The 16,148-nt window shown below is 45.2% G+C and overlaps 1 protein-coding gene across 1 annotated transcript in view; it reads left to right on the top strand.

The window, feature by feature from the left end:
- The window catches only part of prex1 (phosphatidylinositol-3,4,5-trisphosphate-dependent Rac exchange factor 1), a 178,436-nt gene that overhangs the window by 109,427 nt on the left and 52,861 nt on the right, over nucleotides 1-16,148 (top strand). The window contains exons 17-19 of the mRNA XM_055652550.1: nucleotides 3,218-3,310; nucleotides 7,774-7,922; nucleotides 10,517-10,599. Coding sequence (XP_055508525.1) covers nucleotides 3,218-3,310; nucleotides 7,774-7,922; nucleotides 10,517-10,599 — 325 coding nt within the window. The remainder of the gene's footprint in view (nucleotides 1-3,217; nucleotides 3,311-7,773; nucleotides 7,923-10,516; nucleotides 10,600-16,148) is intronic.

Genomic DNA, 16,148 nt, shown 5'->3' with positions numbered 1-16,148 from the left:
GGGTGGTGGAGGCGGGTTCTCTGGATGCTTTCAAGAGAGAGCTAGATAGGGCTCTTAAACATAGTGGAGTCAGGGGATATGGGGAGAAGGCAGGAACGGCGTACTGATTGGAGATGATCAACCATGAGTTCAAGTTCACGTTCAAGTGAGTTTATTGTCATGTGTCCCTGTATAGGACAATGAAATTCTTGCTTTGCTTAAGCACACAGAAAATAGTAGGCATTTACTACAAAACAGATAAATGTGTCCATATACCATGATATACATATACAGACACATGAATAAATAAACTGGTAAATTGCAAATAACAGAAAGTGGTTATTAATAATCAGAGTTTTGTCCGAGCCAGGTTTAATAGCCTGATGGCTGTAGGGAAGTAGCTATTCCTGAACCTGGTCGTTGCAGTCTTCAGGCTCCTGTACCTTCTACCTGAAGGTAGCAGGGAGATGAGTGTGTGGCCAGGATGGTGTGGGTCCTTGATGATACTGCCAGCCTTTTTGAGGCACCGACTGCGATAAATCCCCTCGATGGAAGGAAGGTCAGAGCCGATGATGGACTGGGCAGTGTTTACTACTTTTTGTAGTCTTTTCCTCTCCAGGGCGCTCAAATTGCCAAACCAAGCCACGATGCAACCGGTCAGCATGCTCTCTACTGTGCACCTGTAGAAGTTAGAGAGAGTCTTCCTTGACAAACCGACTCTCCGTAATCTTCTCAGGAAGTAGAGGCGCTGATGAGCTTTTTGAATGGCAGTGCTGGCTCGAAGGGCCGAATGGCCTACTCCTGCACCTATCGTCTATGGTCACCCCTGACAGCGTCTTCCTGGCACCCACCCCCCTCTGTAGGAAAAAATCTTACCCGCACACAATCCCTGTTATTTTGCCCCTCTCACTTTTAAAACGGAAGCTGTAAACATGAGGGGCAAATAGTTGCCCCATAGCACAAAAGATCAGTGTGATGATGGTCGGTGATTGACCATCACATCCCCAGCGGTTCCTGGAGCCCCCACTCAGGTTGGTGAACTTCCTCGTTGCCGTTCCTTCCATCGCGAGTGGGGACATCCAATAACATTATTCAGGGTGTAGACACAAGGAACTACTGGTTTACAGTAAAACCCTCAATGTGCTGGAGTAACTCAGCGGGTCAGGCAGCACACCTGGAAGACATGGATGGGTCAGGGCGCTTCTTCAAATCTTTCTTCTGTAATTAAAATATGTCTGCGTTTATTAAATGTAAACGCTGTTTTTCAAAAATGTGATTAGTAGCTCTTGGTATTGTGTGTGTCGTTCCCTTGCAAGTTTCAGTGATCATTTCAATTCTGTGGCAACTGCAGTTTTCCTCCCCCTGTGTTCTATTTTTAACTTTCTGCTGCTTCCTCTCTTACACATGAAAGTGGCTGTGCGTAAAGAACTACATTTAAGATTGGTATTTGTTCTTTTAAGATGCTTGGCTTTTAACTGAGCCCAGATGGTGCGGGTGCTGTGGCAGTGTAGTGTTGCTTGTTTTCCTAAGGTCGGTGGATAGCTGGTAGGGCTGCTGCCTCTCAGCGCCAGCGACCCAGGTTCGATCCTGTCCTCGGGTGCTGCCTGTGCGGAGTTTGCACGTGCTCCCTGTGGCTGCGTGGATTTCCTCCGGGTGCTCGGATTCAACCCCACATCCCATAGATGTGCGGGTTTGTAGGTTAATTTGGCCGCTGTCAATTGCCCCGCGTGTGTAGGGAGCTGATGGGAAAGTGGGAAAACGTGGAGCATGTGTGAACGGGTGATCGATGGTCAGCATGGACTCGGCGGGCCGAATGGCCTGTTTCCCTGCTGTATCTTTTAATCAATCCCAGAAACCCCTGTACTGTATATACCCCCTTTTTCATGTGGTCAGTCACTGAAGGCAGTTTTAGTAGGGTGTTATTATCCCAGCCCGAAACATCGCTTGTCTGTTTAAATAAAAAAAGACACAAAGTGCTGGAGTAACTTAGCGGGTCAGTCAGCATCTCTGGGAAACATGGACAGATGATGTTTTAGATCGGGACCCTTCTTCTGACTGATTGTGGTGGAGGGGGGAAGAGAGGTGGGAGAAAGGGCAAAGCTTTGCGAGTGATAGGTGGGTACAGGTGAAGGGGGTGGGGCTGCTGGGCTGATACAAGTGAGAGGAGAGGGTTTAATAGATGTGTACAGGTTTTCTGGATTGGTACATCATCAAAAATGTAGTAACCCTATTCGGTAAGAGTATGATCTGTGAAATTTTGCAAGAATTCTGTTTTTTTTTTAAAAGAAAGAGAGATTGTCAATTCAGTGATTTTTCGTTTAGATTTTAGACTTTAGAGATACAGCGTGGAACCAGGCCCTTCGGCTCAACGAGTCTGCGCCGACCAGTGATCACCCCAAACACTAGTTCTATCCAATGCACTAGGAACAATATGCAGAAGCCAATGTACCTACAAACCCGTGCATCTTTGGAGAGTGGGAAGAAAGGATGACCTAGATGGGACGATGGGATTATGTTGGCTGCATCGTGAAATGTGGATGGAGTCTATGGTGGGGAGTCTGGTCTGTGTGACGGACTGAGCTGCATCCACAACTCTTGCGGTCATGGGCAGAGCTGTTCCCAACCCAGCTGTGATGCCACCCGACTGTTTGCGTTCTATGGTGCATCTGCAGGAGTTGCTGAGAGTTACTGGGGACGTGCATAATTTCCTCAGTCTCCTCGGAAAGTAGAGGCGCTGGTGTGCCTTCTTGGCTGTTGCACCAATGCTGTGATGAGGAAAAACCTTTTCACTCCCAGGGAGTTCTGTGGAATACTCCGCCACAGAAGGCAGTGGAGGCCAATTCACTGAATGTTTTCAAGAGAGAGTTAGATTTAGCTCTTGGGGCTAACAGAATCGAGGGATATGGGGGGAAAAAGCAGGAACTGGGTACTGATTTTGGATGATCAGCCATGATCATATTGAATGGCTGTGCTGGCTCGAAGAGCTCTTGCACCTACTATCTATGTTTCTATTTATTCCCATTTACATTCAACATGGTTCTAATTTAAATGCAGAAACTTACTAGTTAGTTTGTGGGGTGCTGCACTTTGTATCCTCCTAGTTAAAGATATTGTTAATTGAACAGTGAATTATCAAGCCGTGAACTGTGATTTAAGTCCTGAAGCTTTTAAAGCTATCATTTTAATTTTTGTTTTTGTTTTCACGTGGGATAATAGGTTTGTTTTATTTTCTTCGCAGATTTTCCCTGAAGAAGACAGCTATGGGTTTGAAATCGAGGAGAAAAATAAGGCTGTTGTCGTGAAATCCGTGCAGAGTGGCTCTTCTGCTGAGGTAAGTCACCGAACTTCAAGATTCAAGAAAGTTTATTGTCATGTGTCCCAGATAGGACAATTCAATTCTTGCTTTGCTTCAGCACAACAGAATATAGTGGACATGAATACAGAACAGATCAGTGTGTCCATATACCATTATATAAGTATATATACACACATGAATAAATAACCAGATAAAGTGGAAATAAACAGATAATGGGCTATTAATGTTCAGAGTTTTGTATGAGTTGAGTTTAATAGCCTGATGGCTGTGGGGAAGTAGCTATTCCTGAACCTGGACGTTGCAGTCTTCAGGCTCCTGTACCTTCTACTTGAAGGTAGCAGGGAGATGAGTGTGTGGCCAGGATGGTGTGGGTCCTTGATGATGTTGCCAGCCTTTTTGAGGCAGCGACTGCGACAGATCCCCTCGATGGTAGGGATGGTAGGCCTTCTGTTCAAGAGGAAAGTAAATTAAATATTTGACTAGCATGCAAAAATTAACTTGGATGTTTGTCGTAAGTCCTTCTGCTTCCTCACGGATAAGATCATAAGATGAGTAGATGGGGTAAGTGCACAGAGTCTTTTACCCAGAGGAGGGGAAGCAAGAACTAGAAGGCGTAAGTTTAAGGGGGAGGAGACCGCAAGGGAAGATTTAATGGGGACACGAGGGACATTTTTAACGTAAAGGGTGATAACTGTTTGGAACAAGCTGCCAGAGAAAGTAGTTGAGGCAGGTACGACAACAACATTGAAAAGACACAAGAAGCTGGAGTAAGTCAGCGGGTCAGGCAGCATCTCTGGAGAAAAGGACTAGGTGTAGTTCGGGCTGGGACCCTTGCTCAGACAAACCAAGAATGTGCATATATTCTGAAGAAGGGTTTCGGCCCGAAACGTCGCCTATTTCCTTCGCTCCATAGATGCTGCTGCACCCGCTGAGTTTCCCCAGCAATTTTGTGTACCTTTGTGCATATAAATTGTTGAGGCAGTTATAACATGGGACTGTGAAATCTTGGTTCTTGCTCCTCCAAAAATATTCCAAATGGAATTTAAACTGGAGTTGGTGGAGGGTGGACTTAAGCAGAAAAGGGTTCTTGGGAGAAAAGTGCTACCTTTAAATTTAGTTGCGTCTGGAGTATTGCGTACAGTTTTGGTCTTCTAATTTGAGGAAGGACATCCTTGCGATTGAGGCAGTGCAGCGTAGGTTCACGAGATTGATCCCTGGGATGGCGGGACTCTCATATGAGGAAAGATTGAAAAGACTAGGCTTGTATTCACCGGAGTTTAAAAGGATGAGGGGGGATCTTATAGAAACATATAAAATTATAAAAGGACTGGACAAGCTAGATGCAGGAAACATGTTCCCAATGTTGGGCGAGTCCAGAACCAGGGGCCACAGTCTTAGAATAAAGGGGAGGCCCTTTAAGACTGTGGTGAGAAAAAACGTTTTCACCCAGAGAGTTGAGAATTTGTGGAATTCCCTGCCACAGAGGGCAGTGGAGGTCAAATCACTGGATGGATTTAAGAGAGAGTTAGATAGAGCTCTAGGGCTCATGGAATCAAGGGATATGGGGAGAAGGCAGGCACGGGTTATTGATTGGGGACGATCAGCCATGATCGCAATGAATAGCGGTGCTGGCTAGAAGGGCCGAATGGCCTCCTCCTGCACCTATATTCTATGTTTCTATGGTTGGGTAACTATGGTAGGGTGAAGACTATTCCATGCTTTAATTGTGCGGGGAAGAATGAATTGCTGTACACATCTGGTAGATGGTATCTTAAATTGGATCGAAATAAATTCAGAGTTATGACTTTTATATAAAGGTTGCATATGTAGCTTCTTATGCACATGCTACATATGCAACCTTTATATAAATTTCCCTGCTGTACCATTAGACATTCCATGGCAAATGCAGTCGCCTTTACAATTTCAGCAATTAAGTAACCTCCTGGAATGAGAATACTGTGTCAAACCTGTGGTTCAAATCTACTCCAGAGTTTACGGTTGAACCTTGAAAATTCTTTTACAAATGTAGAAATGCCAGGGTCCGGCATTTTCATTCTTCTGCTTTTCTTTTGAACGGTGCAATTGCACAATGCTGGCACAGTAATGCAGGCAGCCACACATCAAGTAGTTTAATCGTGACGTACAGGGGCTAAAGACTGTGCATGCACCCTCTCATGTCACCCAGAAGGATCAGTGATTTACGACTTTTCCTTTTAACTTAAAGTGCACACATCCGGCAAGGTGCTGCGTTTATTATTTGGATGCATCAGCAGCGTCTCTTCCGCGAGTATTAATTTAAAAGATTTGCACTCGACAATGTAAAATTTATTTAAATTTATTTTGCATTTCAAAAGTTAGATCTTTGCAAATTTGTGATAGTTTTCCCCCCTTTGTGAACAAGGTGCTCGTGATACTTCTATGATGCCATTTTGTGGGATTAGATGGAATAAAACAGCATTTAATAGCTATATTTCAACTCAACAGCAAATAACTTTATTTTTATGCTCCCCACCCCATAACCTCATTTTGTCTGCATGGCTCTTTTCAAACCTCTCTTGCAAATCTCTTATTTTAGTTACCAAGTTTACTAATACTTTACCGAACACTGATTATTTGATCAACAATATACTTTGTATTGATATCCAATCACTTAAACTTGCCGAAGATAGACACAAAAAGCTGGAGTAACTCAGCGGGTCAGGCAGCATCTCTGGAGATAAGGAATGGGTCTGAAGAAGGGTCTCGACCCGAAATGTCATCCATTCCTTCTCCCCAGAGATGCTGCCTGTCCCGCTGAGTTACTCCAGCTTTTTGTGTCTATCTTCGGTTTAAACCAGCGTCTGCAGTCCCTTCTCACACACATTAAACTTGTCTTATTGTGAAGAAAAATACTATCCTAAATTAACAAATCCTAAAACTGTACGCGAAACTCTTTCTGAAAAATCTACTTTTTCCCCCCCTTGATGTTTGGTAAAAATCTTTGAGAATGAGTGTTTGTGTCAGATTGTTTTCCTAGTTTCACTGGTAGCAGTGGTGAACACAGCAGACGAGGGACTTGAATACTAAATACAGTTTTGCAATCTGGTAATAAACGCTCGAATCTTTCTAAATGCTGGTCACAGCACCTCGTTGCATTGTTGTGCACTAATCTTGTGTAAAACTTTGATGTGAACCATGATATTGGTCATTTGAGAACAAGAGGGGTGGGAAGCTGGGACAAATTTAATTAAGCCGTGTTTGCTCGAGAAATCTTTTATATCAGTGTTATATTCATCAATCAATCGAAGGGCTTGCTTTGATTTTGACTTGAACTTGTTTACTGTAGAATGTGGCTTCCACTGAATGTGGTTAAAGCCAGATAATTCATTATTTGGTTTCAACCTATTCGGTTTTTCCCTCATCGGGTGGAACTCACCAACACAATCTCTTGACTCGAATCAAAACCACACTCATCTGTGTAGGAAGGAAACAAGTAACCGCAAAAGCTGCTTTACGTGAAAAGACACAAAGTGCTGGAGTAATTCAGCATGTCTGGAAAACATGGATAAGTGACTTTTCGGGTCAGGAGCCTTCTTCATACTGATTTTAGATGAGGGGAGAGAGGTGGGGGCGGGGCTAAACGTGGCAAGTGATGGGCGGATACAGGTGAGTGTGGGTTTGATTGACAGCTGGGTAGAATAAGTGACAAAGGGCAGAGGTGAAAAGGAGACAAAAGGTAAAGAAAGATGAGAAGTGACGGGTCCCACCACCTATCCATGCTCTCCAAAGATGCTGCCTGACCCATTGAGTTACTCCAGCACTTTGAGTCCACCTATCAATGCCCGGCAGTCAACCTCCTCACCTGAATCCACCTTTCACTCACAAGGCTTTGTATCCACATCTTTCGCTCGCTTTCTCCCTCCTCCTGCAATCAGTCTGAAAAAGGATCCCGACCCAAAACGTCACCCATTTGTATCCTCTGTAGATGCTGCCCGTCCCGCTGAGTCACCCCAGTATTTTATAATTAACAACCAAATCTGTTTTTTTTTAATGATTCATTACAAACTCGTTACAATGAAAATAGTATCAAATAAAATCTTGTTCTGTATTAGTGTTCTATACGTTGGGTAAATGATGATGTTAGAGTAAGGATAGTCACAAAATGCTGGAGTAACTCAGCGGGACAATAGACAATAGGTGCAGGAGTAGGCCATTCGGCCCTTCGAGCCAGCACTGCCATTCAATGTGATCATGGCTGATCATCCCCAATCAGTGGCCATTGCTTCTCTCCGGAGTTACTGCCTGTCCCACTGAGTCACTCCAGCATTTGTGTCCATCTTTGGTTTAAACCAGCACCCGCAGTCCCTTCACGCACATGATGTTAGAGTAATTGTGTGCAAAAGTTAACTTGTAGGTTGTTTATTGATTTTTTTTGATCATTTTTTAAATGTCCGTCCTGCATTGTTGTCCAACACTTGGCTCTTTGCTTTGTGCTGCAGGTGGCGGGTCTTCAGGTTGGAAGGAAGATTTACTCCATCAATGAGGACTTGGTGTTCCTTCGGCCCCTGCTGGAAGTGGATGCGTTTCTCAATCAGCTGTACTGTAGCCGGAGACCACTGCGCGTGCTGGTCGCTTCCAAGCCCAAAGAGTGAGTCATCTCATGTCATCGACTAAACTCTGTTTAAACTGTGGTGTTACTCACTTTCCTCTTTCACAGAAGGGACGTCAATGTTAATTGCACAATCGTTTTGCAAATATGGATGTGGTAAGTTTGGCATCATATAATGCCGTTGTAGCCAGTGGTTTCCTCAATCATGAATTTGTACGCATCAGGGTCTCCGTTTTGCTTATTGAAACATTCACTATTGTCAGTCAGTTAGATTGTAGAGCTGAGGTCGGCAACCCACGGCCCTCGGGCCGAATGCGGCCCGTAACCCAAAATCATCCTGTCCCACTTGGGCGACCTGATCCACGAGTTCTGGCGAGTTTGCCCTCGACTCATACTCACAGCATGGTCAACACGAGGTCATAGGAGGTCTTCGTAACTTTCCTTCAAGCTCGAGAGTGGTCTCCACCTATTCAAGGCCTCAGCTAGGTCGCGGCGGTTTTTTCAATATGTTAAAAAATGCCCCTGAGTTAAAAAAAAAAGGTCACCACGGAAAAAATTGACACTTTTTTTACTCATAGATTTAGTCGAAGTAGGTCGTAGTAGGTCGGCATGTTAGTCCTAAGGTAATCGAGGGTAGTCGAAGGTAGTCGCAGATAGTCTTCAACATAGTCGAAGGGAGGTTGAAGGAGATCGAAGGAGGTCGTCTTCACTCTCCACCATACGGTGTCCGATTTTCCCGAAGTTAGTCGTAGCTGGTCGAAGCTGGTCTTCAACATAGTTGAAGGAGGTCTTCAACATGTCATTTTTTCACTCTTCTAAACTCGCCAATTAGGTCGCCCAAGTGGGACAGCCCCCTTTTTTTTAATGGATTTTCCACGGTAACTGTATCAAAGTTCTACGCTAAATAGTCTTGGCAAATATTGCTGAAGTTGAGATCATTTGTCTATTCTGCTTCAAATAATCTGGGTTTAAATGCAGCAAGCTGGAACCTTTTGAAAATGTTCCTAATTTTCGTTTTTGTTTTTAATCACTTTGGCCAAAAGGAAACATCGTTGATTGGTGATAAATTATTCCTGGCTTGTTTTTAACTTGTGTGTGAATTTACTTTCAAGAATGCCAGCAGATATTATTTTTCTCTTGCATACATTAATGATGCAACAAGGAATTTTGAAATTACATTTGTCTTTTTGCAATTTGCTTTGCTGCTCTTTTTCTTTTGAAGTGGTGGGCCATGTTACATATAGACACAGGGAATTGCAGATGCTGGAAACGTGAGCGAAAAGCATGAAGTGCTGGAGGAACTCCACGGGTCAGGCAGCATCTGTGGAGGACGTGGGTCGGCAGCATTTCGGGTGAGGGGCCTTCGAGCGGAGTCCCGACCCGAAACGTTACCTGTTCATGTCTTCCAGAGATGCTGCCTGACCCGCTGAGTTAGTCCAATGAGGTAGATAATAGCTTGGGATCACTCTCTAGCTGTTGATAGAATGGTTCAGTATATAGGAAGGATCTGCAGATGCTGGTTGCTTTAAACTGAAGATAGACGCAAAAAACTGGAGTGACTCAGCGGGTCAGGCAGCTTCTCTGGAGAGAAAGAATGGGTGACGTTTTGGGTCTGAAGAAGGGTCTCAACCCATTCCTTCTCTCCAGAGATGCTGCCTGTGCCGCTGAGCTCCAGCTTTTTGTGACGATCTTCTGATAGAATGGTTCAGTTGCTTGATGACGGCTGGGAGGGAAACCGTTTTCTGGGCCATTTTAAATGTCGGCCCTAACTTCGATATTTTAGTTCTTCTGATTTCTTCCTGCAGTTCCACCATGTAAATTGTTGCAGTCAGCGTATTTGTACACACCATTCAGTCCTACATTCACAATGCACCTTTGGTTGGCACAGGGGTAGAGTTGCTGCCCCACAGCACCAGAGACCCGGGTTCGTTCCTGACTCCGGGTGCTGTCTGTACGGAGTTTGTACTTTCTCCCCAAGATCCCCGGGACCGTGTGGGTTTTCTCCGGGTGCTCCGGTTTCCTCCCACATTCCAAAGACGTGCAGCTTTGTAGGTTACTTGTCTTCTGTAAATTGTAAATATTCCTTAGTGTGTAGGATAGTACTAGTGCACAGGGTGAATGCTGGTCGGCACGGACTCGTTGGGCTGGAGAGCTTATTTCTAAAGTCTAAATTAAAGTCTAAAGTTTGGAGAGGGTCTTAAATATTAAAACCATGTGGCCTGGAACAGCATGTGGCATCAAAAGCTTTCAATTACTTTTTAATAAGCTGCTGTTAATGGCTCATAACTTTTCTTCCTGTTTCAATTCTCATGGCAATAGTTCATTGCAGGGCAGCCTTGGAAGAGGTATTTGTATGTACACTGAGAAAGAACCTACCTGGAAATATGCAAAAGGTGGTTGAGGCAGGTATCACAATGTTTTAGGAACCATTTAGACTGGTACATGGATCGGACAGGTTCAGCGAGATATGGGTAGGTGGGATCAGTGCAGATGGGACATGGTGTGGGCAAGTTGGACCAGAGGGCTTGTTTCCACGCTGTGAGACTTGATAACTCTTTAAAAATGTCATTAACAAAATATCTGTTTGAAATTGGCTCACTGATTGCTATCCAATGCTTGTGTTGTTAATCTAGGATCATCAAAATTCCCGATGCAGAAGGACTGTGTTTCCAGATTCGTGGAGCTGCTCCGCCATTTGTCCATGCTGTTCTGAAAGGTAAGATATTGCTGACACAAAGATATTGCTTTCCAGCAGACCGCATGATATGCACATTCTCCTTATGGGCTAGCCCCACTTGCCCAACTTTTTCGGCGACTGTCGGCACCTGTCATAGGTCATTGCAGATTCGCCGAAATTTTTCGACATGTTTGAAAATCCAGCGGCGACCAGAACCAGGTACGACTCTTTGGGCGACTACTCACGACCATACAGGCTTCACCCCGCGACATGTCACCAGGGTGTCACCTGTACGGTCGTGAATCGTCTCCTCAGTCGCCCAAAGAGTCGTAGCGTCTTTCTGGTCGCCGCTGGATTTTCAACATGTTGACATTTTTCAGCGACCTGCAACGACCTATGACGGGTGCCGGCAGTCACCGAAAAAGTCGCGTAAGTGGGACAGGCCCATGACTGCCGTACGGTGCCAGACACCCGGGTTTGTACGCAACTGCACGTGTTGTCTGTACGGTTTTCTCCCACACTCCAAAGACTTAAAGGTGTGCAGGCTAATTAGCTTGGTAAAATTGTAAATTGTCCTTAGTGTGTCGGGTAGTGTTTAGTCTATGGGGATCGCTGGCCGGCACGGACTCGGTGGGCCGAAAGGTCTGTTTCCACGCTATATTGCTAAATGAAACTAAACTATGAGCTGGTTGATAACTGTTACTCATGCCTTTCATTTCCATTTGCTGACACTTTGCTCAAAATTTGATTACATTTCTCATCTCCGTTGAGCGTTTGATTTTAAAATTCACTTTCCTTTTTCACATTCCAAATGTAACGCGATGGCCTGCCACTGACTGGGTGCAGCTCTGAAGAAAGATCAGCAACAATCCTTCTCATGAAGGGTCATAGACGATTAATTCTTTTTCTGTTTCCGCGGATGCCTCCTGTTTTGCCGAGTTATTTCCATCAATTTTATTTTTGAGTTTCCAGCACCTTTGGTGCTTTCCTGTTCAGATGAAGTTGCAGTTTGTCTTTGTGTGAACTTCTTTCCGACCTTCTGGTTCTTTACTGTGAAATCCACAGCCCCTGTCCCACTTGAGTGATTTATTTCGTTCAAGTGGGACAGCAATCGCCAAAAAAATTGACTAAGTGGGGCAGGCCCTTACGGAACAGGTCTATGTGTCTATGGCATTGTGCTGCTTTAGAGAAACATTAATTTCCATCCTTGCTCTCTACGTAAAATACGGAGATTTATTTTTGGTAACCCTGTTTTATGCGTGTCCAGTCATCTAAAGCGTATCCAATTTCAAAATAGAACCATCCACAGTGTATGGATACTTGATAAAGGGAATAACGTTTAGTGCAAGATAAAGTACAATAGCTTACAAACCAACAAACCTCCATGTCCAGAGTCAGGGGCCGCAGTTCGAGAATGAGGGGTAAGCCATTTAGAACGGAGATGAGGAAAAACCTTTTCACACAGAGGGTTGTGAACCTGTGGAATTCTCTGCCTCAGAGGGCAGTGGAAGCCAATTCTCTGGATGCTTTCAAGAAAAAGTTAGATAGGGCTCTTAAAGATAGCGCAGTCAAGGGGAGAAGGCAGGAACGGGGGGTAATGATTGTGGATGATCAGCCATGATCACAGTGAATGACGGTGCTACCTCGAAGGGCCGAATGGCCTACTCCTGCACCTATTGTCTATTGTCTTTGGGATGTGGGCTCACCATTCACTAAGATGGTGGGTGATACTTTAGTCCAACTCAACATTGCTGCACTGACGGCATCAACCTCGATTGTCTCAATATGAACTGTCTTAAACATATTAAAGGGCCTGTTCCACTTACATGCGATTGTGTGCGTTTGGCGCTACCAAACGGAGTTCACGCGAAGTTCGTGCTAAGTACACGCATGACGTCATTTGTGTCATGCTTACCAATCAACTGGGCAGGAGGTGGGCCGGCTGAATTTGGGCGTCGCAAGGCGTCGGGCGGTGACATCATCGCGCAACGCCACGCGCTAGACGTACGCCGTCAAGGCGCTGCGTACACCATCAAGACGCTGCGTACGACCGCAATGCGCCTGCGCTCGAAGATTTCGGCCACTGCCAGAATTTCGGAGTCCCGCGCGATGTCGAGACCAGCCCCGCACAACTCCGCGCTTCTAAGTGGGACCGGCCCCGCGCGGCAATACGGTGCCCATATGCCTCAAGCGACACGAGGTCGCCTAATTTGCGTGCCAAGGTCGTGCAAGTGGGACAGGCCCTTTAGTGACAGAGTCCCCACAACTCTTTTAGGTAATTCCAATGCTGATACATCATCTTCCTATCCTGCTTTTGTGCTATCCACATGTCATACCAGCTTCTCAGGGTCTCCACAATAATCCTTCGTTCTGAGAGCTGCAATAAAGATCTCAACCTGCTGTGCTTGCCGCTCTGCAGTTGTAATAACCTTAGCTTTCAAGTGCTTTGCATAGTGACCTGTAATCTAGGGGGGGAGAACGGTTTGAACTGACAGAACAAAGGCATAATTGAAAACAGGTGAGTAGGATTTTATGACTGGGAAAATGAAAGACTGCTCCCTTGTAGCAGTGACATTAGTGTGCATTTGGGGGGAAATGCTGCAAATGGTTTTAATTTGAATAAATTATTGATGCAAGTTTTGTTTTTCTCTTGTAATGAGCTAGTCTCCCCATTTTGTACTGTTTGCACAGTTCAACAGCTCACAACCTTATTTAGATACATTTTCATTTGAGAGGATACACAGAGTCTCTTGCCCAGAGTGGGGGAATCGAGAACCAGAGGGCATTGGTTTAAAGTGAGGGGGAATGATTTAATAGGGATCTGAGGGGTAAATTTTTCATTCAAAGGGAGTTGGGGGATGGAACGTATTACCAGATGAGGCAGTTGAGGCAACGACTATCGCAATGTTTAATAAGCAATTAGGTACATGCATAGTGTAACAAGGAACTGCAGATGCTGGTTTAACGAAAGCTGGAGTAACTCAGTGGGACAGGCAGCATCTCTGGAGAGAAGGAGTGGGTGACGTTTCTGGTCGAGACCATTGTCTGAAGAAGGGGTCTCAACCCGAAATGTCACTCATTCCTTCTCTCCGGAGATGCTGCCTGTCCTGCTGAGTTACTCCAGCTTTTTGTGCTTCTTAGGTACATGGATAGGATAGGTTTTGAGGAATATGGGCCAAATGCAGGCAAGTGGGACTGGTGTTTGACAAGTGGGTGACGTCTGTGTGGGCCTAAAGACCGGTTTCCACGTTGTCTATGACTCTGACGAGGACAAATTGTAGGAAGAACAATATTCAGCTGGCAAGCCAACATTTAAATTTATTCATGCAGTTTCCAAATTCATTTTCTGATTTTGATTTTGGGTGGCGCAGCGGTAGAGGTGTTGCTTCACAGCGGCAGGGTCCCTGGTTCGATCCTGACCTCGGGTGCTGTTTGTGTGGAGTTTGCATGTTCTTCCTGTGACCACGTGGGCTTCCTCCAGGTGTTTAGTTTCGAGATACAGCGCAGAAACAGCCCCTTTGGCCCACCTAGTCCGTGCCGACCAGCGATCCCCGTTCACTAACACTATCCTACAAACTAGGGACAATTTACAATTTTACTGGAACCAGTTAACCTACAAACCTGTATGTCTTTGGAGTGTGGGAAGAAACCGGAGAAACGGGGAGAACGTGCATACACCGTACAGACAGCTCCCGTAGTCAGGATTGAACCTGGGTCTCTGCCTGCCGCTGCGCCACCGTGCTCTGGCTTCCTCCCACATGCCAAGGAATGTGGGGTTTGTAAGTTAATTAGCCTCTGTAAATTGCCCTGAGTGTGTAGTGGGATAACTAGCATGAACGGGTGATCAATGGCCGGCATGGACCTGGTGGGCCGAAGAGCCTGTTTCCATGCTGTGAACTGAAAACTAAACTCTAAACTCAACAAAAATAAGTTGGTCTTCACATTGTTGACCATCTTGGATGCTTTGACTGTTATTCACTTGGAGATGAATATATTCTGATTGCCAGAACACGTTATTTAAACAGTTTGCCTCAATGTGGTTCCACATGGCTGTCAGGATGAGATTATAGTTCCTAGATGAGGGAGATGAAGCGGGAGAAGGCTGCAGAAAATCTCCAGCAAGGTTTTTGATTTGGTCAGAGCAGTCTGTACCAGATACATGTGTAATTGAATGAAATGCAGACTAAAATTAATATTTGAAATATTTAAGGGGCCTGTCCCACTTAAGCGATTTTTTTTTTCAGCGACTTGCCGGCACCCGTCATCTCCGGGCGCTGTCTGTACGGAGTCTGTCCGTTCTCCCTGTCACCGCGCGGGTTGTCTCCTAGATCTTTGGTTTCCTCCCACATTATAAAGAAGTGCAGATTTGTTGGTTAATTGGCTTCTGTAAATTGCCCCTAGTGTGCAGGTTGCGAAACTGGGATGAGATGAAACGAGTGTACGGGTGATGGTTGGTGGGCCAAAGGGCCTATTTCCATGAAGTAAACAAAATGATAGTGCAGCAATGGGAAGATGATTTAAAAAAAAAAAAAAAATGTGGACATTGCCAAGAGCTATTTAAATCGATTTGTGAACTTTGGGATTCCAAGTTCAATTGAATGTAAACCATTTGTCTCGAGACTCTTGTAGCCAAAATGTAAAGCATTCATTTCAAAATTAATTGAAGCAACATGTAGAATACTACTATTCTTGGAGCAATTTGTTTGCTGACACTGGATGTGAGTCTGGTTCACAGGAGTCTGAAGCAGATGTCTCTGCCTCCCCTTGCCAAATAGCTTTGTTCTCTGGTGTTATAAAATGATGTTGTTTAGTTGGAAAGAGTGCAGAGAATATTTACGAGGATGTTACCAAGACTTGAGGGCCTGTGCTATAGGGAAAGGTTGGGCAGCGTAGGACTTTATTTCTTCAGAGTAACAGGAAGTTGAGATCTTTTGGAGGTGTATAACATCATGAGGGGAATAGACAGAGTAAATGCACACAGTCGTTTACCCAGGGTGGGGGAACCGAGAAGCAGAGAATTGCCACAAAATGCTGGAGTAACTCAGCGGGACAGGCAGCATCTCTAGATAGAAGGAATGGGTGACGTTTCGAGTCGAGACCCTTCCTCAGACCGAGAGTCAGGGGAGAGGGAGATATGGAGGGATAAGGTGTGAAAAGGACAGATCAAAGAGGACGGTGGTCAAGGAAAATGTAGATAGTGACAAAATGCTGGAGTAACTTAGCGGGACAGGCAGCATCTCTGAGGAGGAATGGGTGAGATTTTGGGTTGGGACCCTCCTTCAGACTGAATGACTCATTGCTAGCTAAGGGGAAGGTGACAACGGGGCATACAATCAGTAAAATGAATCAGGAGGACAGTGAAAGTAGTTGGACAACTAGGATAGGGGAGGGACGGAGAGAGAGGGAAAGCGAGGGCTTGGTATAACCCTTCCTACACCCCCCATCAGTCCCCCCGAAACACAACTCTCAGGAACTGCAGATGCTGGAAAATCAAACCCGAAACTCAGCGGGTGCAGCAGCATCTATGGAGCCAGGAAAAGATGCGGGCCTGAAGAACCCGAAACATTGCCCTTTTCCTCCGCTCCCTG

This window comes from Leucoraja erinacea, chromosome 21 (assembly GCF_028641065.1).
Source record: "Leucoraja erinacea ecotype New England chromosome 21, Leri_hhj_1, whole genome shotgun sequence".
In the NCBI taxonomy this organism is placed as follows: domain Eukaryota; kingdom Metazoa; phylum Chordata; class Chondrichthyes; order Rajiformes; family Rajidae; genus Leucoraja; species Leucoraja erinaceus.
The sequence above is the reverse complement of the archived record's forward strand: the minus strand, read 5'-3'. Positions and strand labels throughout refer to the sequence as shown.